Source organism: Typopeltis vanoorti, chromosome 7 (genome assembly GCF_054136105.1).
Source record: "Typopeltis vanoorti isolate ZY-2024b chromosome 7, IOZ_Tvanoo_1.0, whole genome shotgun sequence".
Lineage (NCBI taxonomy): Eukaryota > Metazoa > Arthropoda > Arachnida > Uropygi > Thelyphonidae > Typopeltis > Typopeltis vanoorti.
In genome coordinates this window covers 126,096,560-126,110,630 of record NC_143555.1, presented here as the reverse complement: position 1 = coordinate 126,110,630, position 14,071 = coordinate 126,096,560, and the positions used below count along the sequence as shown (strand labels likewise).

The window sequence follows — 14,071 nt, the reverse complement described above, 5'->3', positions numbered from 1 at the left end:
AACAAGCTGGATTTAGAAAGAATTACAATACTTTGGACCATATTCACACATTAAGACAGCTCATTGAAAAATCAATTGAATACAATAAACTCTTATGTCTGGCCTATATAGACTAAGAAAAAGCATTTGATTCAGTTAAACAACTTTAACAAAGTTGTTCCACTGGAACAAAGATTATAGGCTCTATTGGTTAGAATTTTAATGAAGTCATATTTTTAAAAGGGATGGTGGTGGGAAGATTTGCGAGTATATCTGCCTGTGTGAGTGGATTTTCTACATATAGTGAAGGAGAGGTTATCATTCGGAAGGCATGTTACTAAGGTGTCTAGGAAGGGTAAAATATTGTTCTTTTCCATCATAAACTGGATTCTTGGATGCAGACTATTGAGGTGACTGAGGAAGAAGTGTAATGTATCTAGGCCATGAGTCTAAATAGAGAACACATCATCTATCTATCTTAGCCACATAGAAGGTTTGAGAGGGGCTGAGTTTATGGCTTGTTTTTCAAAATGTTCCATGTAAAAATTGAAGTTAGATTTTCAATCAAGGTTATAAAATGGGTAGCGTTTTTTTTATATGGAATGTGATAAGTCCAGTGGGGGGGTAAGAGAGAATTTGCCAGCTGTTTTGACAATTTGTAGCATGGAGCATCCGTGTAATCTATTATAAGTCTCAGGGGAGAATTCAATTTGGGGATTTTATGTAAACCGTATCGGGGGGGACAAGAATCAAAGGGTTTGAGGTGTTTTTTTTTTTTTTTGTCTGGTGGCCATGAAGTAAGTTTTTTAACTTGCATTTTTGTAGGATTGTGATGTGATGTGGTGTGGTGTAGGGGATGTAGGTAGTGCAATCTTCGAGAATAATATCCATTTTTTTTATTATATTCCATGGCATTAAGGATGACTGTGGCATTACCTTTATCTGTTCTTGTGATGACATCATCATGCCTGTCAAGTATTTAGGCCTAGAGTGGCCTGTTCTGGCCTTAGCAATTATCATTGAATCCCTTAAGAGGACGTCCTGGTTTTTTTTTTTTTTCCCTAATGGTTTGTGATTTAATGCTTGTTTTGGTAATCTTTCTGTTTTCATTCTTTGAACATGTTCCATCCATTTATGTTTATATTTTTTAATGTTTTCTATTACTGATACTTGGTTTAATTCTTTCATAATTTCTTCATTTCTTTTGTGATCAAATAGAGTATACTTTGAAGTTTTTCTTATAAACTTTATTTCAGCTATTATTAATCTTTGTCTTATTGTTTTATTGTCCAGATTTCACTTCCATACAATATGACTCATAGGGCTAATGTATTGTATACTTTTAATCTGGTTTGTTTATGTACTAGGTTTGGTTTAATATGGAATTAATTACACCGGTTATTTTTAAATATTTTGCAATTTTTAGGTTTATATCACTTTCATATATAATCATACATCCTAGGTAGTTAAATGAATTCACCTGTTCTAAAATCTTGTTATCTATTACTATTTTAGTTCTTACTGGATCTTGTCCTGTTGTCCTTTAAAGGCCATTGTATTTTATTTTTCTGTTGATATTATCATTCCATAATCTTTGGCTATCTCATTTTAATTTAAAATATCTTTTTGTAAGTATCTTAAGGGGTGCTTAAGGGTCAAAGCTGTATAACTGAGAGGAGACCTCCACATAGCCTTTAAAGTAATGCAGAGAACCAACCAGGGCTTCTGACCTAATGTCCAATCCTCACCTTCTCATGGTGCACCTTGTTGGGTATCTACATGGATACTGAACGAACGAGGATGGGCTGGCAATTTGAGATTTAGCCGACCAAATTGTATTCTTATTGGTTAAACCAAAATAAAAAACGATGGTACAACATGACAAAATTTCATGCCGGCTGGGGCGTCACCCAGTTAAACAAGGCCCCCGTTGTTTTCGTCAGGGAACTAGAGCGAACAGCGAAAAGTCAGCTACTGGAACAAATCTGAAAACAAACCCCAACTCAACATCACCAGAGTTAAAGATCGGTACTATCAACGTAAGAAGCCTGAATGGCAAAGAAATGGAGCTAGCTGAGGAATTAGATAAGTACCAGATCGACATAATAGGGGTGACTGAACAAAAAAGACAAAAACTGGTGAGATCTTTCTGAGCAATAAATACAAAATGTTATATTCAGGCAATGACAATCAAGGAAAAGGAGTAGCCATAGTATTCAATACAAAATATGAGGCTAATCTTCTTGAATGGCAGTCATTCTCAAGTAGAGTAATGTGGGCAAATATGAGAATGGGGAACTGGACAATGAGACTTATTTGTGCCTATGGTCCCACAGAAGGTTCTACTAAGGTAGAAGTGGAGGAATTTTTTGAGGCTTTAGAAAAAGCAACTGACACAATGAAAAAAGGAAAAGTTGGTCCTTGTTGGGGATCTAAATAGCAGAGTAAGAAATGATTGAGACAAAAAAAATATTTTGGGAAAATTTAGAGAAAAAAGCAAAGCTAATAATAATGGCAAATATCTGTTGGATTTCTGCTCAGTACATGGACTGGTTATTACTAACACCATGTTCCAACATAAAAATGTGCACAAATTCACATGGAGAGAAGAGGCAAGGAATAAGAAAAGTCTCATTGACTATGCTATTGTTGATAGTGATGTTTTCTCCCTGGTGCAAGACACCAGAGTGTACAGAGGATTTGAAATTGGAAGTGATCACTATTTAGTCTTGAGCAGGATAAAATTGAATTTCATATTGAAAAGAATAATATGTAAGAAAGTTTTAAAGAGAATAAAAATTGAGCAGCTCTCAGATGGAAACTGTAGACTAAAATACACAAAGATTATTGAAAGAAAAATGAAAGAGGTTGAGAACAGGAATCAAACCTTGGAGATTCAGTGGCAAACTCTGAAGGAAACGTTGATTGATTCTGCCAGAGAGGCAAGTGGTGAGGTCGTCTGCAAGGATAAAAAATTCAGAACTCCCTGGTGGACACAGGAAGTTAAAGAGGCAGTGAAGGAAAAGAAGAAAGCATATCAAAAGTTCCTGTCAAATAAGCTAGCTTGTGCTCTTAGAGAATACAGAGACAAATGCAAGAATGCTAAACGCTGTGTAAAACTAGCTAAACAAAAGTCATGGGAGAACTTTGGCAAGAATATAGAAAATAAATAACAAGAAGGTGGCAAAATATTCTGGAGGTTGTTGAAGAAGCTTAGGAATGGGGGAAAGAGTGCTGTAAAAGGAGTTAGAGATGATAAAGGTGACATGAAAACGGGAGAAAAAGATATCCTTGAAGTATGGAGTAATTGTCTTTTAAAAAATTCCTAAATTAAACAAGCAGTGATGACAGCACAGTGATAAAAAAACACTGACCAGGCATACAAGTCAGGAATACATATCCATACTTGAAGTAGAAAAAGCCATCAAAGGCTTAAAATGTGGAAAGGCAGCAGGAGTAGATGATATTCGACCAGAAATGCTGAAGTATGGTGGTATAAAAGTGTTACAGTGGCTGCACTGCATAGTTCAGAAAACCTGGACAGAAGGACGAATTCCCGATTTCGTTTTTTGTGCCCATATATAAAAAGGGAAATAAAACTGAATGTAAGAATTACAGAGGTATTTCCCTATTGAGTGTTCCTGGCAAGATCTATGTAAGTATACTTGAGAAACGGTTGAGAAGAATTGTGGAAGAAAAGCTTGTTGAAGAACAAGCTGGATTCAGGCCAAATAGAGGCTGTCAGGATCAGATCTTCACTTTACGACAAATAGTCGAGAAAGCATGGGAATATAACAGATCTGTATTTAAGTTTTGTCGATTTGGAAAAGGCATATGACAAGGTGCCAAGAGAGAAGCTATTCAATACACTACAGTTATATGGTGTCAATGAGGCATTATATCAAGCAATACTTAGTCTTTATTTGAATTGCAAGTCAGCAGTTAGAATTGAAGGAAGTACAGGAAGATGGTTTAATGTTAAATCTGGTGTGAGACAAGGATGTACATTATCCTCTCTGTTATTCATTATCTATATGGATCACATTATGAAGGAAAGTGGTATTAAACATGATATCAAAATTGGAGATGTTAATGTCAGCTCTTTGCTTTATGCGGATGATGTTATACTTCTGAATAAATCCGCTACAAGTCTGCAAGATTCTCTGACTAAATTGAATAGCTGTTGTTATAGATATGGTATGAAGGTCAGCAATAAAAAGACAAAGACAATGAAAATTGGTAGAATCATTGAAAATGTCAACTGTGTTGTGAATGGAGAACCTGTGGAACAAGTAAAACATTTCAGCTACTTTAGGCACAATTTTTACTGAAGATGGTAAATTAAATATAGAAATAGACAACAGAATCAGCAAAGCTGGTATGGTGGGAAGTCAATTGAATAAATTCATATGGAATAAGAGAGAAATTAGTCGGAACACTAAATTAGCTGTATACAAGACAGTGTTCAAACCAGGTTTAACTTATGGATCCGAGAGCTGGGTTAGAAGTGAAACACTTGACCAAAGACTAGAGACCGCAGATATGAGAGTCGTGAGAAAGATTATAGGCATGAACAGATGGCATCAATTGCAATATCATATTAAAAACAAGGATATTAGGAAAGAACTTGACATTGTCAACATCCAGGAATGCGTTAGCAGAGGCAATCTCAGGTGGTATGGTCACTTAAACAGAATGGGCGAAGAAAGATTAGCAAAACAAGTGTTCTCTGCCAGGTTGGCAGCAAAACAACCCAGAGGAAGACCAAGATATAGGTGGATTGATATGGTACAAATTGCCTTAGACGATAGAAATATAAGATCTGATAATGTTGGAGTCTTGACACGTAACAGACTGATTTGGAGGAAAATTGTAGATAGGAAGTTAGTAATGAAGTAAATTTTTCATGTAGTACTATCATATCCTGTACACCCTTTGAGGGTACATAGCAGGAATTTGATGATGATGATGAAGTTATCCTCCAAATTTGTAATTATTACTTGGTCATTGGCAAAAAGGAGAGTATTTAAGTTCATGGTAGGAGAAAGTTTAATACCTTGATAGAAATTTTTATTCCATTTTATTATTATTTCATTTAGATAAATATTAAAAAGAGTTGCTGAAAGGGGACATCCCTGTTGGACTCCTAGATTTATCTCTCTCAGATATGATATTTGTATATCATATCTCTCTCAGATATGATATACAAATAATTTAATTTTATTTTTATTTGATTATTTTCATATATACTTATGATAGCTTTTAGAATATTATTTGGTATTTGTCTTTCTTTTAATATGTTAAATAAAATGCTTCTTTTAACTTTGTCAAATGCTTTTTCAAAATAAATAAACGTAATATGTGTTTCTAAATTGTATTTTCTTCTTTTCTCTATTATTCGTTTTAGGCAAAAGGCCGGGTGTCTATACATGATCGTCCTTTTCTAAATCCATTTTGTACTTCTAAAATAAAGTTTTCAGATTATTAGTTTGTTATTTAAAATTTAATTTTATGTTTTGTTTAATATCTGTACTTAAGTGTTTCAAAATCTTATATACATTGGGTCTTATTTTATATAAATCATGTTCTAAATTAGAAACAAAGTTTTCCATGATTCGTTCTTTTTCTGACTTCTCTTTTAGCTATGGCTCTTATTCTTTTATATTCTATTTCATCTTCTAATCTTTTATTGCTTAACCGTTTATGGTAGGCTTCTTTTTTCATTTTGATTATATTGTCCCATATCTGTTTTTTTTTCATTCTTTTTTTTTTCTTTTTATTGAAGTTTTTGGTCTTTCATTTGTTGCTGTATTTAGTATTGTTTTTATATTAAGCCTTTCTATTTCTTCATTTTGTTTTATTTTATCTAAATATTGGTTAATTCTTTTCATATAGCCACTGTATATTTATGCCATTTAATAATGTACTTCATCATCATCAAATTCCTGACATGTACCCTCAAGGGGGTGTACAGGATATGATAGTACTACATGAAAAATTTACATCATTACTAACTTCCTATCTACATTTTCCTCCAAATCAGTCTGTTACTTATCAAGACTATAACATTATCAGATCTTATATTTCTATCATCTAAGGCACTTTCTACTGTATCAATCCACCAATATCTTGGTCTTCCTCTGGGTTGTTTTCCTGCCAACCTGGCAGAGAACACTTGTTTTGCTAATCTTTCCTCGCCCATTCTGTTTAAGTGACCATAACACCTGATGTTAGCTCTGCCAACGCATTCCTGGATGCTGACAATGTCACGTTCTTTCCTAATGTCCTCTTTTTTAATATTATATTGCCATTGATGCCATCTGTTCGCACCTCTAATCTTTCTCAGGACTCTCATATCTGCGTTCTCTAGTCTTTGGTCAAGTGTTTTATTTCTGACCCAGCTCTCAGATCCATAAGTTAAAACTGGTTTGAACACTATCTTGTATACAGCTAATTTAGTATTCTGACTAATTTCTCTCTTTGTTGATTCTGTTGTCTATTTCCATATTTAATTTACCATCTTTACTGTTTTAAATTTTCTTTCTGTTCTTGTTATTTGTAGCCATCTAGGTAGTAATCTTAATTTTATTTTAACAAGGAAGTGGTTGCTAATTTCATATCCTCTGTAAACTCTAACATCTAAAGAGAACTTTGTCTTTTCATTTAAGATAAAATAATCTAATAATGATTTCCATTTCCATCCTCTTGCTGCCCAAGTATATTTATGTATGTCTTTATATGTTTATAGAGAGAATTCATTATTTTTAGGTTATTATAAACTACAAAGTTGATCAATTTTTTACCATTCCTGTTTAGAGTATGTTCTCCATATATTCCTATATTATTATTAATTTTTTTTGTGTCCAATTCTTGCATTTAAGTCTCCTGCTAATATTGCATAATCATTTTTATTTATTTTATTATATATATTTTGTAACTGATTTTAAAATTCAATATTATCCTGTTCTCTTCCTTCTTCTGGGGCATACAAACCAATTATTCTTAAATAATCTATCTATTTTTATTCTAGCTTCTATTATTCTTTCATTCCATAATTTATAATGGTTTAACTGTTTTGAAAGGGAATTATGAATCCAACTCATAACACCTGCTTGTGCTCTTTGGTTTCTGTCAACTCCACTATATGTTACATTAAAATTTTCATTTCTCATGGGTCCTTTTAATTTCTTTTTTGTTTCAGTGATTACTGCTTGAAAATTTCTTTCATTTAATATTTGGTCTAATTCTATTTCTTTATATGCTATTTCTCTTACATTCCACTTTGCTATATGTATTATATTTTGTCGTTTCCATTTTAGTTTTACATTTTCCATTCTAGGGTCGTTTTCCATAGATTCATTCCGATTACCTTTCTCTGTCAGGTGACTAGCCTTGCGATGGATAGTCCAGTGGTAGGGCTGCTACCTTCAGGATTCTGAACTAGCCTTCTTCCAAATTGAAACCCATAGAGAAATAGGGTATATTGAAAGGGAAGGAGTAGGTTATAGTAGAATAGAGTAGAATTATAATAGGGGTTTATAGAGGGGACATAGATATAGGCCAGAAATGGAAAGATCCCATGGCCCTCGAGTACTCTAATAGCACAAGGTTCAGAAAATAAGAAGAGTTGACTAATAAGACCTTATAGGAAAGATTTTAAAGTGAGTGAATCTTCCTCAAAGTAGAGAAAGAAGATGATAGATCCAGCTAGAGGACAGAGTGCCACTTCCCTTACAATCAAGATGATGGCCCTGTTGGTCCACAAGTCCTTATTCAATATATTAGAAAAGCAATGGAAAAGGGAATGGTGATGATGCTGCAATATCAAAAGACTTGTTAAAAAAAATGAAGACATACTGTTTGCAAAAAGAATTCAATTTCTGTTAGATTTTTTAACATTATTCAAATACCTGTCACGGATTTTGAGAGAAATGTTACTAATTAGTCGATCAAATACCATGTAAACAGTACCTTAAAAGAAATTATAGAAGCTCCACATCCTTATGAGAGGAAATTTTTAGATAACACAGTCCAACACAATTTTTGCTGACTTTTATATGAGACTTGTTTTTTACTAATTTGGGTGCGCTGATTTCAAATATCAAACCCATTTTTCTCTATCACGTCAGGTTTTTCCTCTATGGCATTTTCTTTTTGCTAATTTGTAAGTTTTTGATAGTTTTAAGGAAGTAGTACTATTTAGAGGATCAAAAAAATGGATTTTTTAATATTATTTTCTGAAAGTATGTACTTTTAAAAATCTGTTCCTAACTTTTTATCAAGAAATTCGAAAAATTCCTGAAGATATAGCTTATTATTCAAAGCGGTGCGCAGATCAGAATCGGAGCACTCACTGCTCTCGCTTGTTAGTAAACAAATAAATGCGTAAGAACCTGCAACGGCACGTACTGGCGCTTTGAATACGAAAGAGGCTGATAATTAGATACATAACTACTTAACAATATTCATTAAAAATTACAAGAATATTTATAAAAAAATAACAATTTTACTTACACATGAATTTCAAGGAATAAATTCTTGTTTGTAGCAATTTCTGCTGTGTGTTCTGTTTTGGCAATCCCTTTGAATACTCCAACAGTAGTCGGCCATCATGTGAGAATCCCATCTTCCTTGGTACCGATCTTCCATAGTTTTTAAGTCTTGATGAAATCTTTCGCCTTGTTCATCTCTTACAGCACCTAAATTCTCGGGAAATCTATCAAGATGACTGTATAGGAAATGAAGCTTTATGCTCATGTTGCAACCTAGGCGCTGAAAATTTTCAAGCATTGTTTCCACTAGATCTTTGTAATTGCATGCTTTTTTGTTTCCAAGAAAATTATTTGCAACCATCGTAAATGAAGTCCAGGACTCTTTCTCAATTTCGTTCATAGAGTTGATGAAATTTGGGTCTCTCATTAAAGTTCTAATTTGTGGTCCATCAAATACACCGGCTTTAATTTTTTCATAACTAAGTCATGGAAATTTTTCACATATGTATTGGAAACGGTCACCTTGTAAATCTAAAGCTTTAACATACTGCTTCATAAGACCTAGTTTGATGTGTAGAGGTGGAAAAATGATTTTTTCTCTGCTGATTAAAGGTTGATTTATAACATTCTTTTCTCCAACATTTAAGGATATTCTAAGAGGCCAATGTTTCTGACTCCAGTGTTGGTTTCTAGCTCGACTATCCCAGAAGCATAGAAAACACAAACTTTGTATATCCTCTTTGAAAGCCAAGTAAAAAGTTCACCATTTTAAGATCCACACAGATGATCCAGTTATGGTCTGTATGTTTTAATAACTTCAGAACCTTTTTAATGTCCTCATATGTTTCCTTTAAGTGGACTGAATAGCCAATAGGAATTGAGCCATATACATTCCCATTGTGTAGTAAGACACACTTGAGACTTCTGCTTGAACTGTCGATAAATAAACGCCACTCATTTGGATGATATTGTACAACACTCATTTCAGTTAGTAAACCTGACACATTATTACAGTAAACAAACCCACACTCGTGTTTAAAATATTGTACAAGATTACTTTCCCTGCTACGATAAAAAGTTATCTTCGTATCTTGCTCCAGTAAGTTTTTTTTTCATTTAATCTTGAAGCTAACAATTCCGGTGATTCCTTTGACAGGCCCAAATCTCTTACTAAGTCATTCAATTCCGCTTGAGTAAAATGTTGCGATCCAGAACTAGAAATTAAATTTTCATTGTCTAAATCAACATCCGGGTCTTGCTCCTCAAGAACATCTGGCATATCCCGATCATGCTCGTTCTCAAGTAAAGGAAGTACTTTATAAATTGGCACGGCTATTTCATTGGAATGAGCAACTGGCCGAATTGCTGCCTCGAGATCTGGATACACAATTTTTTTCTTATTTTTATTATAACCAGAAGTCTGAACTAAACAAAAATAGCAATCATCTACGTGATTTTTCGGTTCACGCCAAATCATTGGAATGCCAAAAGCTAATTTTTGGCGTTTTCCCTTGCTCCACTGTCGTAAATTTTCTACACATGACTTACACACTTTATTTGGAGCCCACGAATTGTCCTGATCTGCAAGTTTTACGTCAAAGTATGCAAAGTACACTTTCTTAACGAAATCAGTGATATTTGTCCTTTGACTGGGAACAGTAAAGCTGCCACAAATGTACAGAAGGAATCTACGCTATTGACACATTTTTGAGTAGTAGACATGTTTTATTTTCTTCACTGCCAACTAACATGCAATTAACAAGACAAAAAAACCAGAGACTTTATTGAAACGTTATAAGCGCTCATCATACTTTCACGATCGATTAACGATTGACTGATTTCGATCGTTCTTTGTCCGCTATGACGCATATAGCATTCATTTGTTTTAGGTAGTTGTCATCGCCTACTTTTCATCACCTAAATGTATTAGGTCGGTTATCGGCCTCTCTCCCATTCAAAGCGCCAGTACGTTCCGTTGCAGGTTGTTACGCCTTTATTTGTTTACTAACAAGCGAGAGCGGTGAGCGCTCCAATTCTGATCTGTGCACTGCTTTGAATAATAGGCTATATCTTCGGGAATTTTTCGAATTTCTTGATAAAAAAGTTAGGAACAGATTTTTAAAAGTACATACTTTCAGAAAATAATATTAAAAAATCAATTTTTTTGATCCTCTAAATAGTACTGCCTCCTTAAAACTATCAAAAACTTACAAATTAGCAAAAAGAAAATGCCATAGAGGAAAAACCTGACATGATAGATAAAAATGGGTTTGATATTTGAAATCAGCGCACCCAAATTAGTAAAAAACAAGTGTCAGATCATAATCAGCAGAAAAAAAAATTTTTTTTGTTGGCCAGTGTAACCTAAAATAGTATATGTGGAATATAATGTTATTCAGATAATGAATGCAGAGAGCTATTCAAAATTTGGGGGTGGGGAATAATGTATTTTATTAAAAAAAATTTAGTGAAAATGAATCAGAAATTGCTAAAGCAGTGTATTTGATGCATTTACCTGGCTGGAAGATTTTGGATAAACATTGCATTAAATATTTTGATAATAATGAAACAATTCCAGTAAATTTGGTGAAAGTGGTATGAATTCGAAGTTTTAGGGAAGCATTTAAACATACAAGGCCCTTATGATACTCACTGTCACTTGTTACTTACTTATTATTATACACACTGACTTATTACTTACTGTTCTCTTTGAAGAAGACACGTTTCCACTTTCCTCAAAACTGCTTGAAATTGTAACCATTATACAGCAAGTAGTAAATCATTGTGTGAATGAGATTTTAATAAAAGCGAAGTTGAGATCATCAGTGAATTCCTTCATCCTGAATGACATACTAATGACATATGAATTACCCTTCTCTGCAGGACTTTGTTTTAGATAAATCAGCTAAGTGGTATTTTCCAACCAAGAAAAGACACACTGGAAGCTATATGAAGCTCTTATGTAAATGAGTTGTGTTATGATGTGCTTTTTAACCCACATTAAAAGAAAGGGTATTTCTGTATAATTACATGTAATAAGAAATAAATGTATTACTCTGTTTTGTCATCAATTATGACATTTAGTATTTCTTATAACAATATAAAATGGACTGATACCTTGGCCTAGTAAAATTTTTTTTGTGGCTAATAGATTTAAGTTGTATTTCTGGAGCCCTCAATACACACACATGACAAGCAGATAACTTTTGAAACCAAAACATAGCTAAGGTATAGACCAAATTACCACATATATGAACTTGACACATAATGTTCCAAGAATTGCAGATTTTTAACTTCCTGATGTATTTGTTCAATAATCTATTCCTGTTGATTTCTCAGATAATTTACATCAATAATTTTTCATTTAGGTAGAAGTAGTATTTTTAATATTATCAAATTTACTGCTAGTAATTATACTGCTTTACTACTGTTTTTGATATTTTTCTGTGATATATAGGTGTCCCAGATTTAACAGCATCAAATGAACATCACCCTTACTTGCAAAATGTAAGTTATTTCTGTTTTGCTTATTTTGTCACCATATAATCAAATCGATTCAGTATATCACTAAATTTAGCAATTAATATAGCTAATTATGCGATAGCATCACATACTATATAATATTGTGAATATCGTAATATATTTAAGGAACTTCGGAATATTTTTCATGGTATTTTATTTAGCATATAGTAATTTAGTATTACAAAAACATAGTAAAGGTTCATACTGAAGATTTTTTTGGGGAAACACTAATTGAGCCTCAGCAATTTATGTTGAAATTCTTTTTTTAGCACTCATTTTTTATTTTATTTTTTTTAACATAGAGGATCTCCAAATGATATAGGTATAGGTCACTTAATTTGATACATTTTTACTGTAGTTCTACCTTGATCTCTTTTATTGATCAAAATCATTTGATTCTTGAGCTTGTGCTTCATTTTAGAAAAGAAGCAAATGTTGCAATGTTAGAGGGAATGTCTGTTGAACTAGGTGTGGTAGTCACTTAACACTTTCGTGCAAGTTTAAGTAATGGTTGTAACCTCTTTTCTGGAAAATTGTTGCATTGTTCTGTTTCAGTAATGCTTTAAATGCTAATATTTTTAATAAGATTTTGATGGGGTGTGATATTGAAATTGCAATTGCAATACTACATCCAGCCAACCTGGTCCCTTCTTGAAAACGTTTTGTCTCATTAAATATGTTTTGTGACATGGCAAGCTTATTTTGCTATGTCACAAAAGCCATCATATCCTGATAGCTTAAGAATTTTTTTAAACTTTAAAATTCTGAATTTATCTGAAAGCAGTTACATGAGTTGGAGTGACATTCTCATATACTTTGATAGTTTTTGTAGAATTCTATTTGTGGTTTTGAAGTTTGACACAAAATTATATTTGTGTGCAGTTTAATATCAAAAGAGATTAATTAGTCTTAGCAAATAGGTAATGATTTCTCTTTCTCATCCTTCTTTCCCCCAAAAAGAGGCCAAGTGGTGTGACATGCATTTACAAACATAATTCTTTAAACAATTAATAATGCCTGACATTCAAAGTGTTCATATAGTCTGCGATGAATGCAGTTGTGATAATGCTATAATATTACTGCATGTGACAAAGTGAAATGAAAACATAATTCAGTTTGTGAGATCATGTGATTTTTTTTTAACATTGACAAATGCTTAGCCGGCAGATGGGGAGATGGGAAAAGAAAAGGATGTTGATAGCTTTGTTTATTTCCTGGAAGAAAATATCACCCCCCCACCACTACCACACACATCTACCTCTGAAGTATGGTTGGTTTCAAACTTAAAATGTTAAGTGTAGACTAGGGGAAAATAATCCTTTGTCTTTTGTACAAACAGAGCAAACACAACAGTTGATTGTGTTTCTAAGATAATGCTTTCACTGTTTCGGCTGATTTTAATCTATCAGTGTATGTGTGTGTGTACGCTTCTAAGATCAATCTTATATGTATGTAGGAAAAGTTGTAGAACCTGTGTCCACCTGTCATAAAATATCCAGAAGTCAGTTTTACAAAAATTTACCCTTGTGTACCTGGGCAAATTTTTATATGCATATAACATGCATATATCAACTTTCCAGTTGAGACGAGAAATTCCTTAAATCAATTTTTGGCTGATTTTCAATCCATTCTCTTTTCCATATAGTGGTCAATAGTATTAATGTCCTTTGGTTGAAAAAAACTGATCCCATCATAGTGTGAGAGGAACATTTCTCGAAACTTCTCAATTGAAAATGAGGTGACTAGTCTCATATAGATGGTGTTTCATTTCAGTAACATACAGACTTAAATATCCTCAAGAATTTGGTATCCTTTCGCAAGTTACTTCCAATATTATCAGAACCTGCACTGCTCATTTCTCCATCGCTTCCTAGATCTAATATTTCCAGAAAAGGAAATATCTCAGAAAAGACAGCTTTACTATCACTCAGAAAGAACAGGAACATCGTAATCTTAAAAGATGAGAAAAATCACTACTCTGCTTTCTGACTTTTTCACCTGCTCTGTTCTGGATTATGATGAGAAAAATCACTACTCTGCTTTCTGACTTTTCCACCTGCTCTGTTCTGGATTATGAT

The 14,071-nt window shown here is 33.2% G+C and overlaps 1 protein-coding gene across 1 annotated transcript in view; it reads left to right on the top strand.

The window, feature by feature from the left end:
* The window catches only part of LOC150105040 (spermatogenesis-associated serine-rich protein 2), a 248,778-nt gene that overhangs the window by 221,861 nt on the left and 12,846 nt on the right, over positions 1-14,071 (top strand). The window contains exon 14 of the mRNA XM_090396113.1: positions 11,929-11,978. Coding sequence (XP_090252239.1) covers positions 11,929-11,978 — 50 coding nt within the window. The remainder of the gene's footprint in view (positions 1-11,928; positions 11,979-14,071) is intronic.